General features: G+C 37.3%; 1 protein-coding gene across 2 annotated transcripts in view; it reads right to left on the reverse strand.

The window, feature by feature from the left end:
* Nucleotides 1-7137, reverse strand: part of LOC103080373 (gamma-aminobutyric acid receptor subunit beta-1) — an 86849-nt gene extending 79712 nt beyond the window's left edge. Inside the window, exon 1 of one of the 2 annotated variants that reach the window (XM_007450975.1) lies at nucleotides 7058-7137. In XM_007450975.1, the coding sequence (XP_007451037.1) occupies nucleotides 7058-7118 (61 nt within the window). In that variant the 5' untranslated portion in view covers nucleotides 7119-7137. The remainder of the gene's footprint in view (nucleotides 1-7057) is intronic. The other variant, XM_007450976.1, reaches the window with a different exon arrangement.
* Nucleotides 7138-16076: the final 8939 nt, after the last annotated feature.

The raw sequence follows: 16076 nt of genomic DNA on the forward strand, positions 1-16076 counted from the left end.
AAGGCTTTGCTTATAATTGCCCTACATTTCATATTTTTCTTGTATTTATGTTCATGTATTCATAACTTTTTTAATGTTCTAATATCCTTTATAAATCAGGATCACTTTACAACCAATATCTTAGGCAAGCACATAAAGTAATTTACTGGTAATGTAACTAAATTGAACAAACTCCCAGAGTGCTAGATTTTAGGGCTGAAAGAGATCTTTAAGGTTATATAATTAACAGCCCTCTCAATGAGGAATGTTTTCTATATTAAAACTGGTAGGTGGCCATTTCCAATTAATTGAAGTGTCTCTGTTGGTGGGAAGTCTTTCTTAAGGGGGGGCTTTTTTCATGAATGGGCCCTTCTGCTCATTGGATAGTATTTTTTTTCAATTCTACATCTACCTTCCTGCTACTTCTGCCACCTGTCTGCTCGGTTGCTGCTGTATCACCAGCACTTACTTATTTGCACACAGAGTGGCTTGTGGTCACCACTTAAGAAATGCTATTTGAAATGAATGGGTTCAAATCTAGCACTCTGGGTGTTATGCTTAATTTTATGTGTCAACTCGACTGGGCCACACGGCACCCAGATATTTGGTCAAACAGTATTCTGTGTATTCCTATGAGGGTGTTTTTTGGATGAGCTTAGCGTTTAAATTGCTACACTGAGTAGACTGCCCTCCCTAATGTGGGTGTGCCTCATCCAATCACTTGAAGGCCTGAATTAGAACAAAATGACTGACCCTCTACAGAGTAAGAGAGATTTCCTCCGGCCTATCTTTGCACTGGGACAATCAGTCTTTTCCTGCTTTCAGACTCAATTGAGGTATCAGCTCCTCCTGGGTCTCAAGGCTGCTAGCCTTCAGATTGGAACTATACAATCAGCTCTCTGGTTTGCTGACTCACCCTGCAGATTTTGGGACTTATCTGCTTCCATCACTGCATGAGCCAATTCCTTATAATAAATCTCGTTCTCTCTATCTGTATACATCCCATTGGTTCTGTTTCTCTGGAGAATCCTGATTAATACCCTGGGAAACACCAAACATAAGATTCCTCTTCTCTGATAGCATTTAAACATTCAGAAATGGCTATTATGTCTCCCTAAAATTTTCTTCCCAAATATCTTAGGCTCCTCCTCCGAAGGAAATTATCTTAATATGGCATTAAGAACTGGGCACAATTCTCCATGTGTGACTTTACAAGAGCAGGCTTTTGTAGAACTGCTCCTGCCTCATGTCTGGACACTATACTTAATGTTATTTCCAGGTGTTAATGTAACATATTATATAATGAAAACTTAGCATTTCAACTCTGTAAACCTCACGTTTTCTCAGGGAATTTTTCACAGTTAAGTTAGGTCATTTTATTAGACATGTTTTTCTTATCACTTGCTATTTTTGTGTACAAGGAAAAAAATTATTTTGGAAATAAACATGACTATGGCTTGACATTCTGTGTAGATGTTGCTACTACCAAGATGTTGAAATCAATACAATGACAATATTCTGACACTAAGAGATGGATTGAATAGATGCTTCATTAAACTGAATACATTAAGACAATGCCCAAGTTAAAAGTTTCCAAGCCATTTTTTAAAATAAGAAACAGGGCTTCCCTGGTGGCACAGTGGTTGGGAGTCCACCTGCCGATGCAGGGGACACGGGTTCATGCCCCGCTTCAGGAAGATCCCACGTGCCGCAGAGCGGCTGGGCCCGTGAGCCATGGCCGCTGAGCCTGCGCATCCGGAGCCTGTGCTCCGCAACGGGAGAGGCCACAGCAGTGAGAAGCCTGTGTACCAAAAGTAAATAAATAAATAAATAAAATAAAATAAAATGAAAAGAAACAAGTATAAAAATAACCAGGTATCACTAAATGTTACCTTCGTTTGATAAATTGGTTGTGGTTCAGGTGGGAGGGATGTAGATAGTTCATGACTGAAGTGAAGCAAAAAGACCATACTGGTGGTTTATCACGTTTACCAGCCTTCGAAAATTCCGAAAATAATTAAAATGTTAGGTTTTCCCCTATCTGGCTCTTGGTTGAACATTTACAATCTTAAATTTTTGAGATGGTCTTAAAGCATGAATATAAAATTGTATAAATGAAAGAATATTTTACTGCAAGTCAGAAAATACCTTCCTTAAATCTTATCTGAAAAAAATTAAGACTAATCTTCCAAAATTCAAAAGACTCAAAAAGTTTGGAGCCAAGAAATTTAGCATACACTCACTTCACAGATATTTATTGTCAGGTACTAGGCTGGGTTTTAATTATTGTGTTGTGAACAAAACAATGATCCTTTCCTTCATGTAGTTTCTAAACCAGAGAGGGAAGAAACCATAAACACAGAAGCAAACAAACACTACTAAGTGCTATATGGGAAAGTAACAGAATTTTGAAAGAGAATACTGGGTGTTCACTAATTAAGGTTGGATTCTCAGGAAAGCCTTTTGTTGGAGGTGGTGTCTTAAATGAGAACTGAAAGATGAGGAAAAGCCAAAAGAACCATCATGGGGAAAAGCATTTTAACCAGAAGGAACAAGATGGTGAACATAATGAGATAAAAGAAAGATTGGTCTGCAAGAAACAACCTGTGGTGCTGGAATTTAGTGCAGTAAGCAAGGTAAGGATGGTTTCAGATGAGAATGGAGATATTGAGGAAGTCACTCAGAAGCGTGTAAGTCAAATTAGGAAGTGTGGAGAATTTTCCCGGTGCAATGAGAAGTCTTTGAGCATTTTAAAGCACAGAATAATATGATCCAATTGACATCTTGCAAAGACGACTCTGGCTACCGGGTAGAAAATAAGTTGGAGGGAGTCAAGGGTAAAAATAAGAGGACCAATAGCAAGACTGCTACAATGATTCAGGCAAGAAGTCAAGGTGGTTTGGAGAAGATTGGTGGCAGTGGGCTGGAGAGAAGTGAAAGGCTTTGCTAAATATCTGGCAAGTAGAATGGATGGTACTTGACAATAGATTGGATGGGAGGAGGGTGAGGGAGAGGAAGATTCCTTGGATTCTGGCTGGATAGTGAGATTAAGGAAGCTGGAAAGGAAACTCACTTGTGAGGGAAAAATTGGTAATAAGTTTTGAGAAAATTAAGTTTAAGATGCTTTTGAAACATCAAAGTAGATATGCCAAAAAAAGTGCGATGTACATCAATCTGGAGCTTAAAAGAGTTCTGAACTGGAGCTATACATTTGGAGATCACTGGAATAAAGATGTTATGTAAAGAGAGATCCTTTGTGACCTTTCTGAGAACAGTGTCAGTGGACTTGGGAGATGGATAGGCAGCGTCCAAATTACAGTGGGTTGAGGGGAAGTTGAGGCCACAGACAGCAGATATATACCATTATCTCAAGTAGTTTTGAGAAAAAGGAAGTAGAGAGGTTAGGAAAAGCTGAAGGGGAGGTGGGAGGGTAGAGTAGAGGTGTTTTGTGACGAGGGGAGTTTTCAGCTTGTTTTTAGGCTGTGAAAAAAGAGGTAGCAGAGAGGGTGAGACTGAGGATCTGAAATATCAGGGGTGTAGGTGTCTGTGAATTTGAGAAAATCAATTACTAGAGGAGGAAGAAGGGGGTCAGGGTCAGCTTATAAAAGGAAGAGGAGCACCCCTTCCTCTTAAATACAGGGGGCTAGCTTAGAATGGTGAGGATATAAGGGCATTTAGAAGAAGATGGCTGAGACTGCTGAGAGATTTCAGAACCGAAATGGATTCTATTTTTTTGGGGGGGTGGGGGAGGTACTGAGAGGTGGCACTATCTGCTGACAGTAAGGGTAAGATTAGGGTTGAGATTTTCTTCAATAGTTGCTGCAGAAAATATATAGGAAGAGGCATTAGACTCCTTCATGATTGTTGTCCCAAAGCCTTTCTATATTTCCATGAGGCTTGTGGCTATCAAACCTTTATGTGATAGCTTTATTGATTTCAAATTCCAAATCCCCTTAATACTAAATTCCTTGATTGACTTTTTTCCATGTGCCATTAACTCATTTTATAGCATCCCAGGGCTATGAAGCTATTAATGTGCTCCAAGTTCAAGGAAATTTTCAATTTAACAAGGCTTTATGGCCTTCCTAATTTTACTAGATTAGATGACGTTAAAGAAAGGCAAAACATCTTTAATATTTCTCAAAGGACCTGACCAAGGAAAACATTTCCCCATCCTTGGGATTGTAATGGAAGAGAATACAAACTAGTAAATTTTGTAAGGTAGGTAAAGTTTCTACTATATTGGTTACAAAAGTATGATTGGTTCAATCTTATATTGGTGAAATGTCTACTTTATCATTCCTTTTCCCCAACTGACACTATAACCACTCATTTGTAATCACTTTTAAGCTCAGTTATGGTCTTCATAAAATGGCAATTCAGGGAGATCTGTTTCAGCAAATAATGTAACACATGTTTTTTCTTGAAGAGTTAAAAATTAGATGGATAACAGATTCAGTATTTATTAACACTTAGCAGCATATTGATTATGTACTTAGGCAGGAATAAGCAAAGCTCATTTGGACTCCATATAATTGCCATATGTTACTTTGTCATTTGAAGTTATTACCCTTAAGATTTAAGATCTCTTTACATTGGTTTATCTATTGTTAAGAAGGGATACATCATAAGGAAAGTATTAGAGCTAAGCAATGTTGTCATTTGAGGCTTAAAATTTTTTCTTTTGGTAACGTCAGTGGAATCAGGACTACCTGGTTTCATGCATCCACAGACTACCCTTTATCCACAGTTGCAATCATTTGACCCTTGCCCTAAGAGCTAAATTCTGCTTCAGCTTCTGGGATCGACTCTAACCTTTATCGGGGATAATTTTAGGAAATATAGACCAGTCCTTTGGTTGATTCAGCATCCTCAATCTAGCTGGGAGTTGTTCTGATTGGTGCTATACTTCTAATCATTGACGTTCTGCTTCCTTGCTCAGCAGTTGATTACAGGATTCTATTATAGAGAATATATTACCTGGGCTTGAATCCTCACTTTACCACTATCCTTGCCTTGTTGCCCTGGGTAAGTTATTTTACTTCTCTGAGCCTCAGATACATTATCTCTCAAATGTTGTTAGAAAGACTTCTGTTACAGAGGTGTTATATTAATGCCTAGCTTTTGTCTGGCAAATAGAAGGCAGTTCCCTGTTTTTTCCCTTTCCCTCAAGTTCCTGTCTTCATACACTCCTCAATACACATATTCTTGCAGGCCTGAGTTTCTGCTTTGCTTTAGGTAAACATCTTTAGGGACTAGAGTTCTGTGATCTACTGTTGGATCACTTTATGATGGTCACTGTCTGCCTACAGTCCTATAAATTAACTGATCTTAGGGTCCCAGTTACCACGCCTCATCCATCTGCCCAGTTAACTGATTACATCTTACTGAATTGCCTCAATGTTTATCATATGCCTGGGTCACTACTTATTGCCTGACACCACATCTTATGATGACTTTGGACTCTCTGATTGTTTTGGCACCCCTCATCCCTGCTCCACAAAAGTTATGTTTAATTCTACCTCATTTATAGTTTTGGTCATTGTATGATATGATAAATGGACCTAAAAGTCATCTATTTTCTAATATGAATAAAGAAAATTGCCTTTTTAAAGAAAAATGTAAACCTATAATAATAGGAAGACTCACTATGCATTATAAAATAAAATATGCATTTTGGGAGAAAATGTTGATAATTTTAGCACTTGTAATTTATGCACAGAATCAGTTCAAGTACTCATCAAAATTCATTCTCCAAGTGAATGATGTAAACATAAGATCTTGGAATTCTGACAGACTGTCATATCCTTCCAGCATAAGCAAAGGTAAAAAATCACAATCAGTGGAAGAGAGGTCAAGGGTAAAAAGTAACTTATATGAATGAGCATCCTTCTCTTTCCATGTCAGTTTCAAAAGCTAATGATTTACTTGCTTAGATGAAGTTCTATCTTATTTATAAAATATTATTAACCAGTAATAAATGACTGGGTTTATATTTCATTCCTATAGTTTGAATTTGGTTGTCATTGGTGTTTAAACCAAAAGTCACCATTAATACTTTCATATATTAATAACTTTTAGCCAACCTATTTATATAATATAAATTCCAGGTTCTTGTGGTACTAGATTAATGTCTAGGTCTCAATCTATATATCTATATAAGCATCTTTATCTACTTCTATGTCTGTATTCAGTAAAACTAGAAAATGAATGTAATTACTTAATAATCAGACAATGGGGAATACATTTATTGTTTAATAATATTAGAGGATCACCTGGAATTTTCCCATTTTTCTTTACCACTTTGATGTTTAGATCTGGGAAGCATTTAAAATGATCTAAGTATCTGTCTATTCTCACATTACATTAAGTGGTATTGCAATGCTCTTAATTACCTATTGCACTTTCTGTGCCCCTGAAAACCAGGAAATAGCCTTGGCCTGGTATTCACAATAAATGGGATCAAATGTCTGCATATTGATGGTTGAGAAACAATGAAACCAAGATAATCAATCAGATTAAAACTTAGTGACTAAAATATTCTAATTGTTAAGAAAGCAATCAATGAAAAAACAGTTCAAGAGGACAAAGCTAAACCACAAGCCTCATGAATACCATTTATCATCTTGTTCTTCCCATGAAGAAAGACAATTGCACACGAGACTTTACCATAGTGTTTTTCTAAAAGACAACAATTTACAGTCCTTCAGGTGGACAGACATAGAGCCAAAAACAATCTCACAAAGTCTTTTCACATTGAAATATTTTTGCTCTCTTATTAACGTACCTTGGGTATTGGAAGGTCTTAGGAGAAATTCGATTCTGAGAAGGAGAAGGCATGAGTTTATAAATAGTCCAGCTAAAATAAGTGGACTTTCCTTAGTGGCTCAAAAAGATGATTGCATTGAAATGAACCTTAAGCCTCCAATACAGAGGAAAGTGTTACTGTGAACCCTTTGAAAAGTTGGCAGGGTAGTGTAGCTAAAAATATCCCGGTATCAATTACTCAGTACAAGGTGGAATTTAATTGGGTCAAGCAAACATCCCTCTTTTTTGTTCCCCTGTCCAAGTAACTCACAACTTTCAATTTCCAGGGTGCAGTTTTGTTCATCCAGAGGGTATCTTCGTAGATCCATCATACACGCAGCTGTGGTTGTGATCCTGTCAGGGTGAGAGAGAGAAAGGACAACATCGTAATGACGATGACTTTCATTTCCAGGCTTCCCAGCCCTGAATCATGCCTACCAGTTGGCATCAAAATTTTGTGATTAAAAATTTTGAAAGCAGGCAGACTGAATTTGAGTCTTTCTTTGCTGCTCACTAGCAGTGTGAGGTTGAGCTAGTTAATTTATCTCCAGGAGTCTCAGTCCCCTTATCAATCAAAACACTGACTGCATAGGATGGCTGTGAGGATTGAAAGAGATAATATATGCGAAGCCCTGAGCCCAGTGCTTCATACTTAGTAAGTGTCTCACAAATAATAGCTATTATTATAGCTATTATTATCTCAGGCCCTTCCTTTATTTACTAGCCTCCTAGCAATGTCTTTGCCGGTATCTGCAGCAAGTCTGGCTTTATGAGGAGAACATCTATGTTATGTGTCAAAGCCCACCTTCCTCTCCTGCTACAACCTAATGATAAAACAACAAAAGCAACAACAACAGCAAAATTCATCCTTCATGGCTTTTGATGCCTTACACTCCCCACTATTAGGGAGATTTGTCAGATTCACCTCTGAGACCCTGGTCTCCCTATATTCAGTAGATAGCATATAACCAATAAAGAAACATTATCCTGGGATCAGTGTTTACACCATATTTACCAACTCCAGTTTAGCTTATATATCTATGCAAACCCAAGGATCCTGACTCTAGATATCCTACCTGGGTTTCCACTATCCCTCCGTTTTCTCATGCCTGGGCTGGTTTTCTGGACTGTGGTGTCTTAGAGTAACTTAAATTCATATGGCTCGTCCACTCATACAAACATTTGATATCACGCTGGAATTGACAAAATACTTTTCTTAAAAAAACTATTTACATGGTCCCTTTTCACAAAGTAATGTATAATCACAATTTTAAAAATTCAAAATTCAAATTTAATAATAAGCTTCCTTTCTACCTTAAGCCCCAGGAGCTAAAACATTGGAAAATTTCCATACATACTCTGAATGCAAATAGAAGCCCAGTTATATCTTCTTATGGGTGAACTTCTTAAGAAGACTACCGCATACCCTGTTCTGAACCTAGCTTGTTTTCATTGACAGTGCATCTTGGATTTGGTTCTATATTAGTAAATGATAAGCTATTTGTAAAAAAAATTACTACGGAGTATTGAGTTGTATGGAAATGCCATAATTAATTTTCCTAATCACCCTGTAGGAGGCATTTATGTTGTTTCATATCTTTTACTTTTACAAATAAAGATGCTCTGAATATACTGGTACACTCTACTATATCTGACTACGTTGACTGGCTATTTCTAGAAAGGGAATTGTTGATAGAAAAAAGGTATATACATTTTAAATTCTGCCACATTGCTGTTCATAGAGGTTGAGCCAGTTTACACCCTCATCAACAGTGTATGTAAATTTGACAAAGTTCTTTTCATACCTTTGTTTTTTGAGGCTGTCAAGGAAAGTTATTGTTTTGGTCATTTGTGTTAACCTAACAGGCACCTTCTTCCTAAAAACATTACTAGGAATAACCCTAGACCTTCCCAATTTCTCTTTGGCTTTCTTTATGAAAGATGAAAGTAAAGATTCTCTTTGAAGGCTTTCTTAGACAGGATGCTGGTCAATTAATCAGACTGATTTGAGCATTAGGCAAGAGCAAAAGGAATTTTAAAATTTAATTAAAATTTTTTTTAAGTGTTCTACAAAAACTTTGAAGACTGGCTGTATTCCAGAATTTAGGACATAAAAGGATTACAATTCCACCACATTCTTTTTATGGTCTGCAAAGTGTTTCAAACACACTCAGTAAGACAACACAATAAATATTTTAAAATGCTTAAAAACATCATCTCTCTACTATATTATTTGTTTAATAGCTGCTTATGAATAAAAAAGTGTGAAGATGTGAATGTTCTCTAGGAATTACTAAGTGTGGCCATCCTTATGATCTTATGAAGTAGCCAATTCTTTTCAACCAGGGATAATTTTTACCAACAGGGGACATTTGACAATATCTGGAGACAGTTTTGATCATCGGGGTGGAGGGTGGATACTGGGCATCTAGTGGGTGGAGGCCAGGGATGCTGCTAAACATCCTACAGTGCCCGGGCCAGCACCCAACAATTAAGAATTATCTGTTCCAAAATGTCAGTAGTGCTATGGTTGAAAAACACTGCTAAAATGGTGCTTTCAAACATTTTTCCTCTGGGTTAAACTGTAATAAAATGAAATCTTATAGAGAACCTCAACATATAAAATACAAATGAAATAAGTGAAAGCCATATGTTGTTAATATAGATTTGCCATATAAGTTCAAATGTTGACATCCATTTTAATGAGCACACACATTTGAAAGCAGGAATTATGATGAGAATTATGGTCTTAAATCTCCCTCAGCACCAATTATTTTTGTGTTATATTTTATTTGTATGGTATTGAGAAAATCCTAACAAACATGGAAACACTTGCTTCTAAAATCTTACATGACCAGGCATGGGCTACCCTGAATTAGGGGGGAATATTACCTGTCTGCTTTGTAACTGTTGCTATTATCAATGGCAACTTTGCAGATGGTTCAGATACATTAATAGGTGATTGGTCTGTAGTAGGTACTTAGCAGTGGATTAAAAGGAAGCTTTACTTGGATAAAGCTTCTGCATAAGCTAATGCTTACTCTGCATAAGCTAACCTGGCAGCACAAGTTAATATTATGATGGTCTTGAATGCATTAAAATGTGGCGTAGGCTCTAGGTCCATCTACCTCATCAGAAAGAGAAAAACAAATACCATATGATAACACATATATATGGAATCTAAAAAAAAAAAAAAAAAGGTTCTGAAGAACCTAGGGGCAGGACAGGAATAAAGACATGGAGAATGGACTTGAGGACACGGGGAGGGGGAAGGGTAAGCTGGGATGAAGTGAGAGAGTGGGGTGGACATATATACACTACCAAATGTAAAATAGATAGCTAGTGGGAAGCAGCTGCATAGCACAGGGAGATCAGCTCGGTGCTTTGTGACCACCTAGAGGGGTGGGATAGGGAGGGTGGGAAGAGACGCAAGAGGGAGGAGATATGGGGATATATGTATATGTATAGCTGATTCACTTTGTTATAAAGCAGAAACTAACACACCATTGTAAAGCAATTATACTCCAATAAAGATGTTAAAAAAAAATGTGGCAGGCTTTCCTGGTGGTGCAGTGGTTGAGAGTCCGCCTGTCGATGCAGGGGACACGGGTTCGTGCCCCGGTCCGGGAGGATCCCACATGCCACGGAGCGGCTGTGCCCATGAGCCATGGTCACTGAGCCTGCGCGTCCGGAGCCTGTGCTCCGCAACGGGAGAGGCCACAACAGTGAGAGGCCCGCGTACCGAAAGTGGCATAGGACACATTACAGTGTACATGCTTATAGTTTAAAAATAATTATAATATTTAAAAATGAAATTGAAATAAAATATGTGTGGAACTGTTAAAGAGCTTTTGGGATACTTGATAACATCATTTGAGCTCCACTGGTCAGCTTTCCTCATTTAATTGACATCATTTTTAGACACATGTCATCTGGTTAGTTAACCACATCATATGAAAAGCAGGACATGCTGAATCACTGATTCACACAGTATAAGGCTCTGGAGTTTTTACAAAGCAATTTGAAAAGTCAACAAAACATTGTCTGTAAAATGAATAACGTGTCTCAGGTATTTGGGTACTACAGTTGTGAGTGGTGAAAAAACAGCTTTTGGAAAGCATAACTGAATTGACTGTTGCTATCTATCATGATCGATCTATTCGGCAATCAATAAATATGAGAAATTTAATTTATATCACCTTGGGAAACTGCACATCACACCAGAAGCTTGCCCATGACCTGATGATTTTTCAACAATGATCGCCTGTGTGAATTCGCTTCTCCTGCCCCAAATCCCATTAAGATACCAAAGAGAGTTGAGTCATCACAACACAGAAAGAGAGGAAACTTGGAACTTGAGCTGCAGGAAGTGCCTGACTTTCTCTGTAGAGCACTGACATTAGTGAAACAACTTCCTTCTTGGGATCTATCTTTTCCAAATTTTGAATCCTCAAGAGGATTTCATTGGTTCAACTTGGATTAGGTGCTAACACTCCCCAAATTATTTATTAAGGGCTGGAAGGAAAGCTACACACATACAAGTATGGTCACCAGGTACCTGAAAGGGTCTCTTATCTAAGAAGAGAGGGATCATTGAGACTCACTCAGACAGGGACCCCTCTACAAGTAGGTACTCATAAATTCATGATGTGGCCCATAGAAATTTATGCAACAGAATGTCAGTCTCTTGCTAATTTAAGAGTTTGGCATTTCTAGATTTTGTAATATGTATGAGTGAGTTGAGTATCCTGAGCTCTTTGTGAGAAAAATTACTCAGCAAGAATTCCCAGGTGCATCAAGAAAAAGAGAGATGTCCCTGGGCAGAGTGCTGTCCAGCTCTTGTCTTCTGGGTGTGAAGCAACAATGAACATCTCGAAGAATGACTGTTCTCTGTATTCCATTTGTTTGCCTTGCCTAATGCAATTGCTCAGCAGTGGTTAGTCACCTCTACAACTAATTAACACATCTTCATGGAAATGTTCTCACATCGTGGCTAAAGCAGCCTGATATTCAAAATCTTCTATGGAGTCAAAGGTGCCAAAGATCACAAAACTGGACAGGTTGAGAGCTTCAAGACTGAAGCATTTTTTTGAATTTTAACTGTTCACACTCAAGTCATTCATTCTCAGTGTGTGAAAATATGATTATTGGTGGATAGCAAATGAAAGTATAATAGAGTAGAACCGGCAAAAGGCAAAAGTGTTAACTGACTGTTTTTCTGAACTCAGACTTCTCAGAGGTACAGATTCACGACAGCGTAACAGTCATGTCTTCTTTCAAAGACATTTAGAATGACTTACATTATCATCCAATTTATTGACATTTTGAAGGCTAGGTCAGAACACTGTAATAGGCTGTTAGTTAGAAACTATGGTCCCACGATACTTTGGAATGAACGGAAATCATGTTGCTGTAGTATTTATGTATTAAGGTGTATGCTGCATGGTCACTGACCCTGAGTCACCGTAATCACAACTCGTGTGTATTTGATGTCTAAGGGTAGCATGACTCTCATTGCTGATAAGACACATCCAGGAAGTCCTGGCCCTTAAATAGCTTAAAACCTAGCTACAAACACACACACACATACACACACATGCATGCACGCACACATATATACATATGGAGTGTGCACTTTTGCAAATAAGAATGGAGACTTGAATGAATTATGTACGTATGGTTGAGATTTTCCTATAATCTTCAATCTTAAAGGGATGAGCTCTAATTTTTAATGTGATCTCTGTAGAGCATAGCTGTACAATTTAATAGAATCTATATAAAAGGAATATGAGAAAGGAGAGAGGAAAAAAGCCTGAATATGCTATATCCTAATCACACTCCTAAGATTGGTGAGATTGATAGGGAGTAGCAGTATAAGATTGACATCAGTATCACTTTAACTTTGTTTGAAGAATGTCCCATGGCTTCCTTTGGCCTCTAGGCTGTACCCGTAATCCATGTTAGAGTCATCATCCAAAGAAACCAATGAAAGGTGAAGGATGGGTTAGTCATGACCAATGAGTACACAGATTTTTTTCCCTTAGCTAACACTTACTGAGTGGTGAAAAGAATATGTATTATCTTCGTAGTTGGCACCAAATTTTATTTTAGGTAAGCTACTATGTTTAGGAAAATACCTTAGTATTAGAAGGTGAAATCTTGAGAGCATGAGACATAAATGATAAAGAAACAAAAGGAGATAAACTGCTGTGAGATTTAAGAGGAATTAGGTGTGGGGAAGCAAAATGATGGAGCAGCAAAACATTCTGAAGAATGGTATTCAATTTTAAGATTTTTACATTGCTCTTATAATAAATTTTTCTTTATTTACCTAAACCATGTTCTCTCCCCAGCAGGCCCACCCCAGTAAATCCTTATGCAAATGTTTTATTTTTATTCTTGTAAAGTGGCTGAATTCCATATCTTGACAGCATTCATGGAACAGTAGTCTATAAATTAAACCAATTCAGCAAAACCTGAACTTCAAAGCCAGAGACGGCCAAATCATGAAGCTCTTTGGGAAGCCTCAGCAACCCTGGGGAAGGTGTTGGACTCCCACAAATAATGGGTTGTGTGTTTAAGCTACTCTTACCTAGATCTTAAGGGGCAGAGTGATCTTAGCTAATATTATGTTAGAATCCTATATGACAGGCACAGTGCTAAGCACCATATTTACTGTATTGGTTACCTATTGCTCTTGTAACAAGTTACCACAAATTTAGTGGCTTAAAGCAACACAAATTTATTCTCTTACTGTCCTGGAGGTCTGAAGTTCTAAAATCAAGGTTTCAATAGGGCTGTGTTCCTTTTGGAGGCTCTATGGGAGAATCTATTTCCTTGCCTTTTCCAGCTTCTAGAGGCTGCTTTGCATTCCTCAGCTCACGCCCCCTTCCTCTATCTTTCTCCATCATTCCAATGTCTGCTTCTGTCCTCACATCTCCTCACCCTCTGACCCTCCTGCCTTCCTTGTATAAGAAGCCTTGTGATTACACTGGGCCCACCCCAGATAATCCAGGATAATCTCATTGCAAAATCCTTACATTAATCCCATCTGCACAGTCCCTGTTGACACCTAAGGAAACATATTTACAGGTCCTGAGAATTAAGACGTGGACATCTTTAGAGGGCCATTATTCTGACTACCATACATGCATTATTTAATTTATTATTTACAAAAGCTTTATTATGTTGATGCCATTTTTATGCCCATTTCAAAGATAAGGAAACTGACATCTGATGAGGCTAGAAAAAGTTTCCAAGTTTATATAGTCTGTAAATGAGGTTCAAATTCAGATATGCTAGACTCAGGAGCTAAGGTTTATAATCTTTCCAGTTATTATATTCAGGCCAGATAAATCTAAGCAGAGAACTGGTTCAGTAAAATTTCTCCCACAAGCAGTAAAACAGATTAAACAACCAAGAGTTGACCTGACTATAAGTTTTTGGTGTTCATTTAGGTATCAATAATTTAGGACATCCTTTATCAATTCAATAATGAATATAAACATGATAGAGGACTTATTAGGAATCAGGTAATGCTATAAGCATGGAGGTTACAACAGTTAAAAATATCCAACTGCACCTTCCTGCTGTCATTAACTTTTGTTTTGTTTTGTTGTTTGTTTTTTAGTACTGTCAGGTAGCAGAAGATAGAAGATAGAGCCATTGTCTACTGGTTTAAAGAAATAACCAGGGAGGATATGCTTATCTCTCATTTGGGACTACTAGCTTTGCCATTTTTCTAGAAACACAAATATCTCGCATTAGAGAAATGTTTACATTATCAAGAAAACATGACAATCACTCAGGAGGGAGAGAGTTCAATCTTACACTTATTTGATTGGTGTGTCTGGTTGGTTTTTGGATGCCTTAACTTAAGTTTGTTGTATTCCATGAACAGAGTTATTCTGCAGGTGGACACAGGGTAGAACAGGCAAGAAGAAGACGGTTATTATATGCACATACAAGTTCAATGTTCAGTACATAATAGTCTCTCAATTAACTATAGCTATTATTATTTTTAAACTATATGCTTCTAAATACATACATACATGTAAGATTACTAATACAAGTGCATTGTAAGATTAATGCAGGGTCATAGTAAAACACCTGAAAAATACAGAAAATTATAGATAGAATAAATGATCCATAATCTTATCACCACAATCTGATTATTAACTTCCTTTCTTCTAAGTATATTGTTTAATAAAGTTGAAGTTACATTGTATTTAACCATTTCATTTGCTGCTTTTTGCTTGAACATTCCTCTGTTGGGTGACATCAGAAGGTACTCTTTGGTGATGCTTTAAAAAAAATCTACACTGAATAAATAGCTTTCTTGTTGCTCCTCTTATATTTTTATTTTTTGATTCTACTTTCTTTTCTCCCTCTGTTTTGTACTCTTTGTGCTGAATGTTAATGACACTCTTCTCAGTGTAATCCCAAGCCATCATTTTCAGGTAATTAGCTACATACCAAATGTGTAAATGGGCTCATTTTTATTCATTTCTGTTGGACGAGAGTGATTCATGAACCACTTTGTGAATATGAAAAGCTGTTCATAAATCAGAGCAGCCTGAGGAAGGGGAACAACAACCACAAAAAGTACTCACAGGACAATAGTAATTAATAGACCCTTGCCAAGGACCCAGTGCTAATCTCAGTTATGTTTATGTCTCACTGAGTTCAAAATAGACTATTTTCCCAAAATTATATCACTATATTCATATATCTGTGGAGTATAAGGACATGTGTTAAATTTCTACCATGCTTAATGTTTCCTAGGAATAGTTAGCTGAGATATGTGTTAGGTGGCAGAAATACCAAGGCTACCCCTTCTAAATCAGAGCATCTTTATTATCGTTATCTTGATCATCAGCAATTTCTGTAGTAGAAAAACTGTGAGGAATTAAAATAATAAGCCTGTAAACAAGCGAAATGGACTTAGAAATGATAGTAAAAGTCAAATTCAAAGAAAATGTTTACTTCTGATGGAATGCCATGACTTGGTAAGTGCAGGATAGTTAAATAAGAACTCAGAATTAGGAGACAAAGCAAAGATATGGATCTTCTTTCACAGCTATTCAATTTTTTTTTTTTTTTGGCTTAGTTGCAGAACTGCTCTGTTGCGTTGCCACATGGTGAGTTCTCTCAGAATAAATAGGTGACACATTTACTGAGGGGTAATCAGAGTAATCTTGAAATGGTATTCCTGAAGGATTGAAATAAGATTCTAGAGTGATAGAGCATTAAAATACTGCATTGTCTTAGGAGAATGGCTTTATGTAGGG

This window comes from Lipotes vexillifer, unplaced genomic scaffold (assembly GCF_000442215.2).
Source record: "Lipotes vexillifer unplaced genomic scaffold, Lipotes_vexillifer_v1.1 scaffold404, whole genome shotgun sequence".
NCBI classification, from domain to species: domain Eukaryota; kingdom Metazoa; phylum Chordata; class Mammalia; order Artiodactyla; family Lipotidae; genus Lipotes; species Lipotes vexillifer.